This window comes from Chelonoidis abingdonii, chromosome 3, assembly GCF_003597395.2.
Source record: "Chelonoidis abingdonii isolate Lonesome George chromosome 3, CheloAbing_2.0, whole genome shotgun sequence".
Taxonomy (NCBI): domain Eukaryota; kingdom Metazoa; phylum Chordata; order Testudines; family Testudinidae; genus Chelonoidis; species Chelonoidis abingdonii.
In genome coordinates, this window is record NC_133771.1 from 18,813,768 (window position 1) to 18,830,883 (window position 17,116).

The window sequence follows — 17,116 nt, forward strand, 5'->3', positions numbered from 1 at the left end:
CTTCTTTATGGAACATATGTATGTTTGTTTGTTTTTTACACTAGGGTACTGTGGAGCTGACATAAAAGCACTTTGCACTGAGGCTGCCTTGATTGCCTTGCGACGGCGCTATCCTCAGATTTACGCAAGCAGTCAGAAACTGCAGCTTGATGTTTCTTCAATAGTTCTCAGCGCACAAGACTTTTACCATGCAATGCAGAATATTGTGCCTGCTTCCCAACGTGCCGTGATGTCTTCAGGACATGCACTATCCCTTGTCATAAGGCCACTGCTGGAAAGAACCTTCAATAACCTCCTGGTGGTTTTACACAAAGTATTTCCCCATGCCGAATATAGTCAAGGTGACAAAAGAGAAGGTACTTAGTTTTTATTTTTATTTTTATTTTTATTTTCTTTTTGCTCTTAACTATTCTGCTGTAGGTTGGAAAAAATTCACCATCCTTATCCTACTCTTAGCCTGAACTGTAATGAATCAAGTTTGCACCAATTTATGCCAGAACTGACTTTGATTTGCTTATTTTACTTGGACATATAATTAATTGTAATAATAATAATAATTGTAATTTATTAATGTAATGCTGTAGTGTCTAGAAGCCCCAGTCAAGAACCAGAATCTTATTGTGCTAGGTGTTGTAAAAACGCAGAACAAAAAGATGACCCCTGCCTCAAAGACCTTACAGTCGAAGTTAAGACGAGGCGATAGATGGAGACAGACAATGAAATGCTGTTGGTCAGCGTGATTGGGAGCGGTATGGACACAGCAGTGGCTTATTGTCCAGTTTTTTGTGGGCATCACGGCAAAAGAGAGTTGTAAAGAGGGATTTGAAGGAGGATCATGGGATAGCTTAGCCGACGTTTATGAGGAGCTTCTCCCAAGCATGATGAGTAGCCTGGGAGAAGGCATGGTACTGCTTGTTTGAAAATTTAGCAAGTGGTTAATGGAGGCTGGCATCATGGGCTGATTGGAGGTGGGAGTTAACATTTTGTTAGCAAATGGGAGATCATGATTTATCCCCCAGTCTACCCATTAAGGGCCTGAAAAGTGAAGACAAATAACCTGATTCTCTTCCAGTGCTTGCTTGTGTCCATTGCAATGTAGATGTGTGCTCGCCCTATGCACCACCACCAGAAATTTTTTCCTTCAGTGATATCCATCGGGTTGGCTCTGGTGCCCCTTGGAGTTGCACTGGCACTGGTCGGCACTGTTGTAATTTGGTCTCTAGGAAAGAATCTTCAACAGCTGACGGGGAGGCAGTGTCATACATCTCTCTCAGGAATCGGTACCATAACTCCAGCTGGCACTACCCAACCATAGACCCAAGCCAAGGCATCTCACCCTTGGCTTGGCCTCCAGGACAGTGGCAGATACTAGTGTAGTGGCCTTTCTAGAACCCCTGGGCTTATACTCTGTGGTGTCAGAGTCCAGAACACCTCCACCGCTCCTCTTGGAGTGGGATCCAGGCTCTGGTACCAAGATCGATGGCAAATATCAACACCCGACACCACGAAGCCTGTCTAGTGCCAAGGTTGAAGAACAGTGTCCTCTGCCTGTACAAGTGTCGTCCTCTCTTGATGAGGCTGTTGCGAGAGCAGACATAACACCATCCCAGGATGATTATAAGTCGCATCAATAGCTCCTCAAGAAAGTGGCTCAAAACCTGGGTATCGAGGTAGAGGAGATCAGGGAGTCCTCCCATGCCCTGAGTGGACATTCAAGAGTGGCATTGTCACTAAACAATGCTATTATGGACCCCATAGTGACATTATGGCATACCCCGGCATCCCTCCAGCCAACGGCAAAGAAAATGGAAAAGAGATAATTTGTCTTAGCTAAGGGATGTGAATTCCTTTATACACATCTGCCACAACCTTTGGTTGTGTTGGCAGCCAATGAGTGGGGAACGACAGCGTCAGCAGGTGCCAAGGCCAAGGATACCAAAAAATTAGACCTCTTCAGCAAAAAGGTCTATTCAACAGGTGGCCTTCAGCTCAGGATTGCAAATCAGCAATCCTGAGCAGGTATAATTTTAACTCCTGGGACTCTGTGTTGAAATTTAAGGAGCTACTACCACAGGAGTCCAGGCAAGAATTTGCTGCTCTCATGGAGGAAGGCAAATCTGTGGCAAGGTTGTCCCTGCAAGCAGCCTTGGATGCCGTGGACTCTGCAGCTTGATCCATGGCCTCAATGGTGGCAATGCGAAGCTCTGGGCTTCAGTCCTCGGACCTACAGCGTGAGGTTCAACGGTCATCACCGGACCTTGCTTTCGAGGGTATGTCACTCTTTTCTGAACAGACTGACTCCAAGCTGCACGGTCTAAAGGACTCAAGGGCCATCCTGAAGTCTTTAGGGCTTTATACATAACACCCTTGAGGAAACATGATGATATGCCTCAGTCAGCTCCTCTTTTCTTCCCAACACCCACCTGGCAAGACTACAATAGGAGCAGAGGCTTTAGGAGAAGACCCTTGCACCAATCCTAGTCCGCACCTGTCTTCTTCCTTCCCCCCGACACTCTGCAGGGTCTAAGCAGGCCTTTCAATGAGACACTCATGGATGACATACAAGGACAGAACTGGGATCCAGCTTCCCTAGTTTTTGTGGACCATTTATCCCATTTCTATCAGGCATGGGCCTGTATTACCTCAGATTTCTGGGTGCTATGCGTGATAGCACTGGGATACAACATTCAGTTTAGTTGTCCACATCCCCATCTCTCTTTAAAGACCCTTCTGTTCCCATTATTTCCTAATTTTGAAAGCCAACAGCGATTTCAGGCCAAGTCCAGACCTGTGAATGGTCAACAGATTCATGAAGAAGCTAAAGTTCTTCATGGTCTCCTTAGTTTCCATCATCCTCTCCCTGGAACCAGGGGACTGGTACACTGCCCATGATTTGAAGGACGCTTACTTCCATATTTCAATCTTTCAGGGATACAGAAAGTTCCTCAGGTTCGCCGTCTTGAGGAGATGGGGTTCAGGTGTACCCTTACTTCAATGGCTGGTCAAAGGTCAGACCAAGGTCCAGGTGGAGTCCAGCATAAAGTTAATACAGTCAACTTTCCAGGATTTAGGTCTGCTAATAAATGTGAGAGAAGTCTACTCTCTCCTGTGTTCAAAAGATAGAGTTCATTAGGCGATCTGTGACTCAGTTCAAACAAGAGCCTTCATCCCAGAAACACATTTCCAAGCAATAGGGATGCTTATACAGAGCCTTAGAAATCACTCCATTATCACAGCAAGAAACTGCTTGAAGCTCTTGGGCCACATGACATTATGCACCTACGTGATGGGACATGCAAGACTTAGGTTCAGACCTCTCCAGCTGTGGATGGCATCTGTATACTCACCAAGCCGACACCACTTAAACACAGTCATCACAGTTCCCTCACCAGTGATTGCCTCCCTCCGTTGGTGGCTAGATCTGCTGGCAATGTGTGTATTAGATCCATTCTCAAGACCCCAAACATCAGAGTCTCCGTCGCAGTCACTTCGTCGATGGGCTGGGAGTGGGGGCTCACTTGGGGTCCCTCAGAACTCAGAGCCTGTGGTCTGTGGAAGAGTTCTTGTTACACATCAATGCCAGGGAGCTTAGGGCAATTTGCTGGACCTGCCAGGCATTCCAACCCCAGGTGGCGTGCAGGTGTGTGTCGGTTTTCACAAACTACACAACAGTGATGTTTTATATCAATGGGCAGGGAGAAGTGAGGTTCTTTCACCTGTGCCAGGAAACACTTAGCTTGTGGGAATTCTGCGTAGCCCACTCGATCCGCCTTGAGGACTTCTATCTGCTGGAATCACAGAACAAGCTAGCGGATCACATCAGCACATTGTTCTCCAACCACAAGTGCTCCATCCATCCATATGTTGTGAAATCCATTTTCCAGAAGTGGGGTAATCTCCAGATAGATCTGTTCGCGATGAAGCACAACAGGAGGTGTCTTCAGTTCTGTTCCTTCCTAGGTCAGAGCCCTGGGTCTCGTGCAGATGACTTCCTCCTTCCTTGGATGGGTCATCTCTTCTATGCCTTTCCTCTCATACACAAGGTTTTGCTGAGGACCAACCATGAGTCATCCTGATAGCCCCGGCTTGACCCTGCTAGCACTATTTCATCACATTCCTAGACCCTTGGTGTAAACACCAATCTGTCTACCTCCATTTCCAGACCTGATCTCCCAGGACTATGGCCATCTGCGTCATCTGAACCTCGAGTCCCTCACAGCCTGGAAGCTCCATGGCTGAACCCTTCAGAGCTAACATGTTCTGCAGTTCATGAGGTGCTTTTAGGGTGCAGAAGACCCTCCATTTTAGCCACTTACCTGGCAAAGTGGAAAAGGTTCTCGATCTGGTCTACACAGAGGTGTCTCACCTACACAATCAACAGCACCATTAATTCTAGACCATCTACTCCACCTGAAACAACATAGGCTAACCGTGTCATCTATTAGGGTCCATCTGGATGCAATCTCGGCTTTTCACGCATGGGTGAAGGCCATTCTGTGTTCTCAAACTCCATCTGTAATTGGTTCTTAAGGGTATTGAGAGATTGTACCCTTTGGTATGGCAACCAATCTCTCCCTGGAATTTCAGCCTCGTATTGTCAAGACTGACAGGACCTCCATTTGAAACATTGGCAACATGCTCTCTGCTCTTCCTATCCTGCAATGTGGCCTTCCTGATGGCCATTACTTCTGCCAGAAGGGTCTCAGAGATTCTGGCACTCACTTTAGAACCACGTTACATGGTATTCTTCAAGGAGAAGGTCCAATTGCTTCCGCATCCAGTCTTCCTTCCAAAGGTGGTTTCACAGTTCCATAGTAACCAGGATATCTTCCTGCTGGTCTTCTATCTGAAACCACATGCCAACAGAGAGGATCAGAGGCTCCACTTGTTGGACGTCAGATGTGCACTAGCTTTCTACATAGAAAGGACTAAATCATTTTGGAAATCTACTCAACTATTTGTGGCCATTGCGTACAGGGTGGTGAAAGGTCTTCCAATCTCAGCCCAGAGAATTTCATCATGGATCACTTCCTGTATCCACACATGCTAGGATCTGTCAACGGTTCGTGCCCTGACACCATGTTCTACAAGGGCCCAAGCATCTTCGGCAGCATCTGTGAAACAAGTGCTTATGCAGGACATTTATAAAGTGGTCATCATTTCATACTTTCACATCTCACTCTGCCATCGCCCAACAGGCTAGAGACGATGCTAGATTTGGCCAAGCAGTATTACAATCAGCTTGCCAATAAACTCTGAACCTTCCACCTGCACAACTGCTTGGGAGTCACCTACATTGGAATAGACATGAGCAAGCACTTGAAGAAGAAAAAATAGTACTAACCTTCTGTAACTGTTATTCTTCAAGACATGTTGCTTATGTCCATTCCAACCCCCTCCACCCCGCTCTGCCAGAGTTAGCTGGCAAGAAGGGGAGGCTGCAGGTCGGTGGGATCCTTTATATCAGCGCTATGAGCGCGTGACCCCAGGGAGCATCAGAACTGACCTGACGGATACCACTTGAGGAAGAGCTTTCCAGCGGCAGTGCTTGTGGCAAGAGCACACCTACATTGGAATGGACATGAGCAACACATATCGAAGAATAGTAGTTACAGAAGGTAACTGGGTTTTTTTATGCGTTAGAAAAGGTGAAGCTAGTGGACGGATTCAAAGAAAAGGGTGATATGGTCAAATGACAGGCTAGGAAAATGATCTTTGCAGCAGGATTTTGAATGGCTTTGAGTTGGGCAAACAGCATTTTGAATGGATGTGAGTGGTTGCATTTGTCAAGGCCAGAGAAAAGGATGTTTCAGTAACTGAGACACAAGATGATGAACACCTGCACAAGAATTTTAGCTGTGTGCATGTATAGGATAGGGCATGTCTTAGAGATGTTGTGGAGAGAGAGGGTATGGCTACACTTAAAGCTGTACAGCGCTGCCATGGCAGCGCTTTGAAGTGCGAGTGTGGTCACAGCGCCAGCGCTGGAAGAGAGCTCTCCCAGCACTGCAGGTACTCCACCTCCCTGTGGGGATTAGCTTACAGTGCTGGGAGCCACGCTCCCAGCGCTGGGGCACTGTTTACACTGGCGCTTTATAGCACTGTAACTTGGTGCTCTCAGGGGTGTGTTTTTTCACACCCCTAAGCGAGAAAGTTGCAGCACTGTAAAGCGGCAAGGTAGCCAAGGCCAGAGCCTGCAAGATTTAAACAGACAGGATATGAGGATCTAGAGAGGTCTGAGTTGAAGATGAATCCAGGTTATGGGCCTGAATGATGGAGAGTATGGTGTTGCTGTTCACAGTAATTTAGAAAGGAGGTCAGAGAGTAAGGGAGATGGCGTCGGTGAGGGAAGATTAGGAGTTCTGTTTAATCTATGTTGAACTTGAACTGACGTGATATCCACAAGGAAATGCCAGAGAAACAGGCTGAGATTTTAGCTTGGACAGAAGGAGACATATCTGGAGTAGAGAGAGAGAGTGTAGATGAATTTGTGTTTGCAAATGAGATTACTATTGAGGGGATGGAATAAGGCTATGTCAAAGCAACTCTGGCAATTTCTGGCCCTGGTGCTGAGTCTCTGCTTTCTGGGAAGGGATATACTGCTAAGAGGTAAGAGCTCCCCAGTCATGCTTCCCATTGTTGGTGAAGGAGTGAGTCCAGGCTGCAAAGAAGGGTCTGTGGCAGTGCCTGGTCGAGTGCTTAGTTATGTTTAAGCAATGACCCAGGTCATTTCTTGGGAAGTTAGTTACTGGCAGGAGTAGTTGAGAATTTCAGCTCTTCTTCTTTGCTTACTTTAACATATGCTTAGTACTTTTTAGTGTTAGTACAGAATCTGAAAAGGCTCATGGTAATATATTTACACTTTATGAATGGATATTGATAAACCAAGATGCAGAGAAGTAATGAGTTGCACAATGTCACAAAGCAAGTCAGTGACAGAGCCATGAATCCTTGAGTTCTGACTTCTAGTTCCCTACTCTAGAGCAGTTCTGGCTTGAATTACTTAAATTCTTCTCCAGAGCTTCCTTAACAAATCCAGTTGTTAACCTCCAGGAAATACCACCTTAGAAGCCATTTGTTGTTGACATTGTTAAGAGAAAAGCATTTCTCTTTTTGTCATGTTTTTTCAAAGTCTGTGTCCTGTTGCCTTTGCTCTAGTGCTGCTACTTTCCATGCAGTCAATGACAAAAAGTTTGTTCTAAAGATTCTTTTATGCTTATGGTTAAATGGTCTATATATTTGTTTGTTTTCCTTCCTACTGATCTTTCCTTATTTTTACCAAAGAGAGCTTGGAAGTTTTCATTGAGTTTGAGTATTAGTCATAAACAGTTAGAATAATAGAAAAGTAGGGCTGGTAGAGACCTCAAGAAGTTACCAGTTCTAGTGTCCTGCACTGAGGCAGGACTAAGTGAACCTAGACCATCCCGGACAGGTGTGTGTTGAGCATATTCTTAAAAACATCCAGTAATGGGAATTCCACAAACTCCCTCAGCAGCCTGTTCCAGAGTGTAAGAAAGAAAGTTATTCCTAATATCTAACCGAAATCATCCTTGTTGTAGATTAAGCCGATTACTTCTTCTCCAGGACATGGAGAACAATTAATCACTGTTCTCTTTTCTAATACCATCCTCTTTTATATATATTTGAAGATTATCAGGTATCTCCTCAGTTTTCTTTTCTCAAGACTAAACCTGTCCATTTTTTAACCTTTCCTGAGATGACAGGTTTTCTAAACCATTTATCATTTTGTTGCTCTTCTCTGGGCTGTCTCCAGTTTGTCCATATCTTTCCCAAAAGTGTGGCACCCAGAATTGGACACAGAACTCTAGACAGTCCTCTGCTAGTGCTGAGTAGAGGAGGACAGTTACCTCCCATGTCTTACATTTGACCCTCATGGGGTGCCAGGCTTCAGCCTGAGCCTGAACATCTACAATGCAATTTAACAGCCCTATAGCCTGAGCCTATGAGCTTGAGTCAGCTGATGGGCCAGCCACAGGTGTTTTATTGCAGTGTAGACATATCCTAAAATCAACATATATCATGTCTATTTCTTTACCCCATCCGCTAGACCAGTAACCCTGTCAAAGAAGGAAATTAGGTTGCTTTGGCAAGATTTGTTCTTGACATATCCATGCTGGCTACTCATAACTCTTAGTATCTTCTAGGTGCTTGCAAACTGATTGTTTAATAATTTGTTGCAGTATCTCTCCAGGTATGAAAGTTAGGCTGACTGATCTATAATTCCTTGTGTGTTCTTTGCTACCCTTTTAAAAGATGGGTACTGTGTTCCCTTCACCAGTTCTCTGGGACATCATCTGTCCTCCACTGAGTTATTGAAGATAATTGCCAATGGTTCTGAGATTACTTCAGCTAGTTCCTTAATTATCCTAGGATGATTTTCATCAGGCCTTGCCAATTTAAATACATCGAACATACCTAAACATTCTTTAACCTGTTTTTTCCTATTTTGGGTTGCGTTCCTTCGCCATTGAAGTTAATATTGTGTTGAATATCTGGTCACTATTAGATGAAAACCAAGATCCACTTCAGTTTAGGCTTAAACAGTTTCTCTTAACCTTTATTTTGTATGTTTTAGGACAATGCTATTATTACCTAAACATTACATATATATTAGAAAAATATAAGGCAAGAAAGTTAATTGATCAAGTTACCTCTCCTAGGAACAGAGTGACTCTCTTCAAATTTCTGGTCTTTGTTGTTTTCTTTTCCTGTGTCATCTCTACTTTTGTTTTTAAGCACCTGTCTTTTATCCCTTGTTCTGTAGCTTTGTGCAGACTCAGTTTACCAAGTTACCTCATCTGTGTACCTATCTAATTAAAACATTATCATGCATAAATCACAATAACTAGCCTAAACTAATAGATTTTTGTTTATCTTGCTAAAACTTGCTTTCATCTGTCCACTTCTGTCATCCATTCTCTGCTTTCAATTCAGTTGGTTCTATCCAGTTCTTATCTTAAAATAATTATCCTTCTTATTGGTCTGTTTTTGTTGGCTGGGATTTTTGGCTTGTCTTGTTGGTTGGGGAGGCACATCTGAAGCCGTCTTGGCGCTCTGCTTTGCCCTATTTGCACAGACCAAAGATTTTACAACTAAGACATGCAAACCAGGTTTTATGGTTTACACAACTGTGAAGCTGTTTCAGTTAATTTCTGAAATGCTATATTAGCAGAGACCCATTCAAAATGCACAATCCTTTACAGTCTTATTATAATGTGTGTGTGTGTATATATAATACTAATTTCTCTAACGTAATTCATTACAAGTTTTCTAACATACTGTTAACTATTTTAGCAAAATTGGCATTAAACATTTCAGCTTCTTTGATGTCATCAATTAGTACTCTTTCCCCACTAAGTGCCGGACCTGTGCTCTCCTTTGTCATTCTCTTGTTCCTAATATATTTAAAGAACCTCCTTTTCTTGTCTTTTATGTTCCTCGCAAGTTGTAACTTATGTTGTGCCTTAGCCATTCTGATTTTGTCCCTACATTGTAATGCTAGTCTTTTGTACTCCACCTGAGCACTTTGTCCTATTTCCATTTTTTGTAGGATTCCTTTTTGATTTACAGGTCATTTAAGAGCTCCTGATGGAGCCATATTGGCATCTTACTATTCTTCCTGTCTTTCTTTTGCATCAGGATGGTTTGCAGTTGTGCCTTTAATGTGGTCTCCTTGAGAAACTCCAGCTCTCCTGACCTCCTTTTTCCCTTAGATTTTCATCTCACGGAACCTTACCTACTAATTCTCTGAGTTCATTAAAATCTGCTTTTTTGAAGTCCATTGTCCTTATTCTGTTGCTCTGATTCCTTTCTTTACTTAGAATCATGAAATATGGTATTTCATGATCATTTTCGCCCAAATTGCTTTCCACCTTCAGTTTCGTAACCAATTCCTCCCAGAGCCACAATTTGGCCATGCCTGGTATAGATAATACTTAGTCCTGCCGTGAGTGCAGGGGCTAGACTAGATGATCTCTCTAGGGCCCTTCAAGTCCTATTTCTATGTTTTTAATAGTTTTAAATATTTGTGCTCATATGCCACATTCCAGTTGATTGTTAGCATAAGTAAGTGATATCTAGATTTTTTTTTTCTCTGTTCGAGTTTGAATAACAGCTACATGGGTATATGCTTACCAGTTTAATTCCAACCCAGCAATGTTGGTTTTCTCTTTGTCATCTCTGTTTATCTTGAATTAATTTGGAATGTAGATTTCCAGTCATGCTGAATCTTCTACCAAATGACTTTTCTGATTGGCTTCATGTGCTCAGAGTTTTTTTCAGTTTACTTTCTTGCATATTTTTTTTCTCCGTTGTATTCAGTCTTTTCCTTTCATTTAAGGAACCCTGTATAAAAGATAGTTAAATTCAGTAGCTGAGAATGGCTTGTTATTGAAGGAATCAAAATAGGTTAAGACCCCAGGATATGAAAACAAAGTTGACTTGAACTGACATTGACCATTCTGATATTCTTTATCAAATTTGTGTGTGGTAGAAAGCAGTTCTCTGTTTCCAAACACAAGTTGTCCACTTTATCACTAGGAAAAATATTGAAATATGAAGTATACTTCTGAAATTTGGTGGGCTTATTTATTTTGCACAATTATGCATAGTCAGTAAGTAAGTTCAAATCAATAACATAGACAATGAATGAATCTGGCAGCAAAATATATCAAGAAGCAGCATTTTGTAATGAGTTAAACCAGCAATTTTATTTATTGTAATACACAACTTATTTTTGTATCTTTATGGTTATGAAAATGGCACGTTGCTTGATGGTAAAAGGGCATTTGAATTTCTGACTAAACTCTGTTTTTTAATACTTTCTGGGTAGTATTGGTTACTAAAATCACATGTAGTAATTTCCTAGACATACCTTCTGATATTTAGACATATTCTTGCCACTTCATGTAGTATGTATTAAACTTTTTTTAACCAAGAAACGTCCAGTGTCTTTGTTTGTTGAAGTGTACCAAGAGGTGACAGAACTCTAATGTTAATAAAGATCTCATTTTGAACAGACGCACCAAGTCTAATATTAGACGATAGTGAAGATGAAAATGCTTCATCAATTTTTGAGACAGGCTGTCACTCAGGATCACCAAAGAAACAATCGTCAGCTGCTGTACATAAACCCTACCTTCATTTTACAATGTGAGTATATTCATTTAGCTGTGAAATTCATAGGAGATCCGAAATTCTAAGGTCGTACTCTGATATTTTGCACTTAGAGTTCAAAGAAAGGGTTTATAAAGGTGCTTCATGGCAACATCCTTATATTTATATCTGAATGAGTTTAAAATACTGGGATATGTTTATCCAGAGATTTCTGTGTTGAAGCCTTTATGAGCAATTTTCCAAGCCATTCACACTCCTGTGAAGTAGTAAGAGTGAATAACTGTGAGCTGGTTCTGTCCCCATTTAAACCTGTTTTGCATGCTGAGCTCTATTTAGCTTGAGAGTTCTCCGTAGTTTAACTAAAATCTTTTAAATGTTTTATGACGACTTTGTGGTATTACAAACAGCATATGGGTATTTGAGAGTAGTGTTTGGCTTTTGGTACATAGCATTTTAAGAATGTAATTTCCATGCCTAGCCCCTGGGATATTTTTGAGACATTTGCTGTGGAGATTATAAAGCTGAATCTCCAGCTATTTTAGTAAGGAAGCAAAAATGCTGGTGTATTTTGGGAAATAATAAGTGCGCAATATATTGGCTGCTTTTTTTTAACTGAGAAGTACTATTGAGCGTCAGTGGACCAACAGCAGTTATTATATATGTTTGTTGTATTTAAATCTGATATTACAAATTAATTTGTTTCAGGTCAAATTTCCTTGTATTCCAAAAAGCCTCCTCTTAATTTTTTCCTCACTGTGTTTGTTCTTAACTGCTTTTCTAAGGAAAGTTGCAGAGACATTGTAGGTTAGAATTTGTGTATTAAATTTGGATGAAACACAACTGTTTGTATTAAGATGGATGCTGCAACAAAAACCTAGAAATGTTAATTTTAATATGAATTGTTTAGATTAATATTTTGTATCGATTCTGTTGATGCATATTTCACTAAGGAAAATGTGAGGCCAGTAAAGGGCACTGTTTAGTAGAGCCATCTTGTGGAAGAAAGAAAATTATTTCTGAACAGTGATGCTTTAATAGTATTTGCAGTAACATGAACTTAAAAATAACTGATTAGCTTAAAATAAAAATCTTGCTGTTTCCCTGAAGGTACATTGTCAAGGACTGCAGGCCTAAAATTCAGGTTTCAGTTGAAACCAAAAAAGAAACATACACATATAACTAATTTTTACATTTCATTATACATTTTTTTTTTGGTGGATGGGTTTATGACCTTCCCCATCAGATTTGTAAAGCAAAAGACAAGTTTTGTGCATAATGCATGGCAACTAGAAAGTGACTGACCCAAAACATAAACAAAGTAAAACTGAGGAATCTAGTTTCACTCTTGAAGCTGAATGAATTTTAAGGAGTAAACAGAGTAATAAAGAGAAAATTAAATTAATTTTAAAATTTAGCTTTCAAATCAAGGTAATATTAATGTTTTAAACCCCATCCCTCTAAAACCTGGCTAGAATCCTTTAAGATTTTTGCCCTTTAACAAAAATATAAAGTAATTTGATAGACTCACATTTGCAACCTTTAAAGGAGTGAGTATTCCCAGCTGGAAGCTTATTAGTAAGAAGTGTGCAATATAAATACTAGACTAGATACTAGACCCTAAATCAGTAAAGGTCTTCAGCATTTTCATAAATCCTTTTAAATTGATGGGACTTAAGAACATGCTTAAAGTTACGTACCTTCTTAAGTGCTTTGTTGAATCTTGGGGTCTTGGCAGTTAGAAATGCATTGGCATGAAATAAACAGCCCTCGTGCAATATTTTTAATTCTGAAAACTAATAAGTCAATTTCACTTTGTTCTTAGAGCTGACAAAGAGCTTACTTACATAATTTTATATCCTCACCTACTATCACTTAAAAAAATCCAGAAAATAAACAGCAAAACTTGCTTTTAGACAGCTGACAGGTACTTAGACAATATTTTTCATCCTTCATTTTGGTCTTTTGTGGGCTGCTAAAAAGTAACCTTTGTTAGCTAATGCCTTGCTACACACATGCCTAAAGCTAGATGTTTATATCTGCATCCGATCCGCAATCCACAAAAATTGTCCATGAATACCCGCAATTTTTCAGGGTTCTGCTAACAGCTGCACGGGTCCCTGCACAGCAGTGACACAGGGCTGTGCCAAGCCCCGAACCTCCTGCCCCACCACCTGCTCCACTCATGCCATATCTCCTTCTCTGCTCCAGGCAGGGAGGGTACAATTCTGGGCCCTCCTATGCAATGCTGCCCTTCCAGTGGGGGGTTCAGACACCCCTATGCAGCTGTGGCAGATCTAACGCACATAGACCCGGCCAGGACAGACAGCGGCAACAATTACTCTCTTCACGATGCTTGCGGTTGCTGCCTGCTAGTTTAAAGTACAACTATGCCTCTTTCAGAATGGTGCTTCGCTCACTCCCTTCTAGGAGTTGTAGTTTACCTCCTCCATTTGAGCAAGCTGGGGACTAGAACTCCCAGAATTCCCATCAGACTATTGCCATTAATCACAGCCTGCTGCTGTGTGATTCAGAGAGCCAAGCTGGAGCCTGAGAGCTGGGTGACAGCTGTTCTGTTTGCGTGAGTGTGTGGTGGAGAGCTCTGCACAGATACAAAATTTGTATCTGCACCCAAGCTGTGATCTGCAAAAATGGTCTGCAGATATCCAAATCCGCAGATGTGGCTATCTGTGGATTAGCAGGACTCTAAAGCTGCCTTTTTAAACCTTGCAAACTCTCATGTAAACCTTTTAAATTGATTTAAGAGTGATTATATCGATTTAGCTTATTTTGGTAAAGAATTTATTTAAGACAGTTGATGATGATCTAGGATTGGATCAATTTAATAATACCCACATCGATTTTGCACTGATTAATTAAATCAATTTATTATCAGTTACACTGTTACAACTGTGTGTGTAGACAAGACCCAAGGTAATCAGTGCTGGAACTGAGGCATGCCGAAGTTAGCACAGTACAGTCATTGCAGAATCTCCAATAGAAGATCTCTATTATCGTATTAGTTGAGATGAAGTCATTTAAAAACAATCTAAAAGAATTAAAAAATTTAAACATTACTAAATAAAAGCTGAAACACCAGGAACTCTGTATACATAAACATATATGTTTATATAATGATACATGGTGATATTTTTAAAATATTACTTCTGTTATAGGTCAGCTTACCACCAGCCAACCTCTTATAGGCCAAGATTACTGCTATCAGGAGAGAGAGGTTCTGGTCAAACTTCTCACCTTGCTCCAGCACTATTGCACTCTCTTGAAAAATTCTCTGTACACAGGCTAGATCTGCCAGCACTTTATTCAGTTAGTGCCAAAACACCTGAAGAATCATGTGCACAGGTGAGTCTACATAATATCTGAGCATCATAGAGCATTGATGCTAGCTGTGGTTTTATTCAGACTTATTTCCAATAAAGTATGGTGTACGCAATTATGGTCTTTTGGATAAAAGACAGTGTACATGTGCCATTGCAAGCTAAAGCAGAGAAACATTCTAATATGATAACGTTAACAAACTTTTGTTAAAGTTTTTATAGTTAGGAATTCTGATTTTTCTGCTGATGCAGCATGTAGATGGCAATGACACTGATTGGGTAAACAGTTTTATCTGTCTAGGTAGTCGGGTGACAGCAGAAAGTTCTATATCTTAAGAAGTCATATGTTAGATCTGTCTCAAAGTCCTGCTTGGGCAGCAGGATGTCTGTGTGACAACTAAGACAAGACGTAGTCAATTCTGTGTTGAACATTCCTATATGGAACAGAACAGAACCGTTAAAAACAGTTGAAGAGAATAAACAAAAGCTTTCAGTATCAAAAGTTAGGATGTATTACTTGATGTCCGTTCGTTTGGTTTTTGTCACAAATGGGAAAATATTTGAATGGTCCTGGAGATTTGCAGTCTTGCATCAGGTGAGAACAAAACTGCAATAGCGGAGTTATGTCTAGCATGCAAAAGAAGATATGTTTTCACAGAAAGTTTATAGAGCTGAGGTTGAAGGAAGTGGAGCATGAGATTGACCATGAATGAGGTTGGAAGATACAATTCTGAGGGATTTAAGAAGGCTAAATTCTGCTGTACTGATTCTTGCCAAAGGAAGATTTTTAAGGGACTATTAGAATGGACTTCCAACCTCATATGTCATCACAACTACACTGTAGTCATGCAATATCTTGTAACTTCCGAGGAAAACTGGTTTCTATTGGTTTGTTTGAACTGTGCTTGCATAGAAATCTGTCATCGTTGACAAGGAAATAAAGACATACAAGTATTCATGAAAGCTTTTTAAAACAGTCTGATTTATTATTTACATCCTATGTTCCTGAAAAGTGTGATAGTCACTTTTTGGGAGTTTGGGTTAATGGTATTCAGTTGACGCCTTAGTTATTTGTGTGAAAAGAATATTGAAGAGGAGATAGATATGAAGGAGAAGATACTGAGATTAAGAAAGGAAGTGAGAAGTGAATAGGCCGGGGAAGAGGGGCGGGGGGTAAGGGAAGGTATATGGAGTGACAACCAACTACTACGGAAGATGTGCACCTACAATATGATGTGATAACCCAGAACTGGAGAACGTGACTTTTCTTAAAATCTTTCATTACAAATATTGCTCATTCCTATACGAAGCATAAAAATCAAGTCTAATTACTAAAATGTTTTTATGCCTTAAGAATACTGTTTTTTCATTTGAGAGTTGCTTATGCCTGATTCCATTTTATATCTATATCTATGCAAGACAAAAAAATGTTTAAAAGTATTAAGGTTAATGTTAAAAGTGTATTAGTAACATAAGGGCAGCGGCGGCTCTAGGCACCAACAAAGCAAGCAGCTGCTTGGGGCAGCCCATTAGCAGGAGCGGCAGCTGGCAGGGATCCAGCCTGGGAGCTGAGAACCAACAGGGGGCTGTGGGAGCTGTAGTTCCTTGGTTAGCTCCCTGCATATAGAGCCAGCGCTGGAGCAGAGAAAAATACATTTCCCAGCATTCCCTTGGCCGCTATCAACAGGAAAGAGAGGAGGAGGGAGTATAGTAGCTGAAACCTCATGCTGCACCTTGCTGTGAATGGAGAGCTCATCGCTAGAGCGGGGTGGCACTGTGAATGGGGAACAAGTGTGCCGAAGGAGTAGAAGGCTTTGGCCCAGATATCTCCTTCAGAAGAAATCCCCAGACTGGATTAGGGATACTGGTGTGACATCACCTTGCAGCCCCTAACGAAGGAATTAGGTGGACTAAATGGACAGTGCCCCTCTCTCGCTGAAGCCTAGCAAGGGAGGTATGTGGATCCCACTAGAATTTAAAATGAAAAGTAAGGGAGGGGAAGCTCTGGACCTAGGCAGCTTTAGATACAGTACTAGGCACGTAGGAGGATTTCCACTTCTGAGCGATGGAAGCAGAAATTGGCTTTTCCTTTCCATATTTAGCTAATATTCAGAAAGGGAATCTAGCACCTGCCTTCCAGATTTGAACATCTCAAAATTCAGAAGCACTCACGCTCAATTTGGGCAGCTGTTAATTCATTTCTCCCAAATCAAATATACTGATCGACTGTAATTTGCTGTAGAAAAAGTAGGATAAAATTGAGCAAGAAATGCTTCCCAGTGGTTTTTAGGACTGGAATTGCTATTTTAACAGCCACTGCCCTTTTTTTGTGTGTTTTTTTTTGTTTTTTGTTTTTGTTTTTGTTGTTTAAAAGGACGACAGTGATATTGCATTGGCAAATTCCGCATAGAAACAAAGAATGGAACAAAAGAATAATAAAGGCACCTCAACTTTTCCTCATTTATGGAGGACAGTCTTATAATATGGATCCAGATATCCTCCAGTCACACAAGCTGAAAATTGTTCCACTTCATTGCAGTTCTGTAATCATACGGGAACCAATCCTGTCTGTGTTCTGTGCACATGCAAAATTCCTGCTGAATGACCTGCCCTGGGAGCAAGTTAACAGTGACCCAGGGCTGGGG

The 17,116-nt window shown here is 41.2% G+C and overlaps 1 protein-coding gene across 1 annotated transcript in view; it reads left to right on the forward strand.

The window, feature by feature from the left end:
- Positions 1–17,116, forward strand: part of ATAD2B (ATPase family AAA domain containing 2B) — a 155,089-nt gene that overhangs the window by 66,091 nt on the left and 71,882 nt on the right. Inside the window, exons 16-18 of the mRNA XM_075063634.1 lie at positions 45–356; positions 11,040–11,172; positions 14,310–14,496. Coding sequence (XP_074919735.1) covers positions 45–356; positions 11,040–11,172; positions 14,310–14,496 — 632 coding nt within the window. The remainder of the gene's footprint in view (positions 1–44; positions 357–11,039; positions 11,173–14,309; positions 14,497–17,116) is intronic.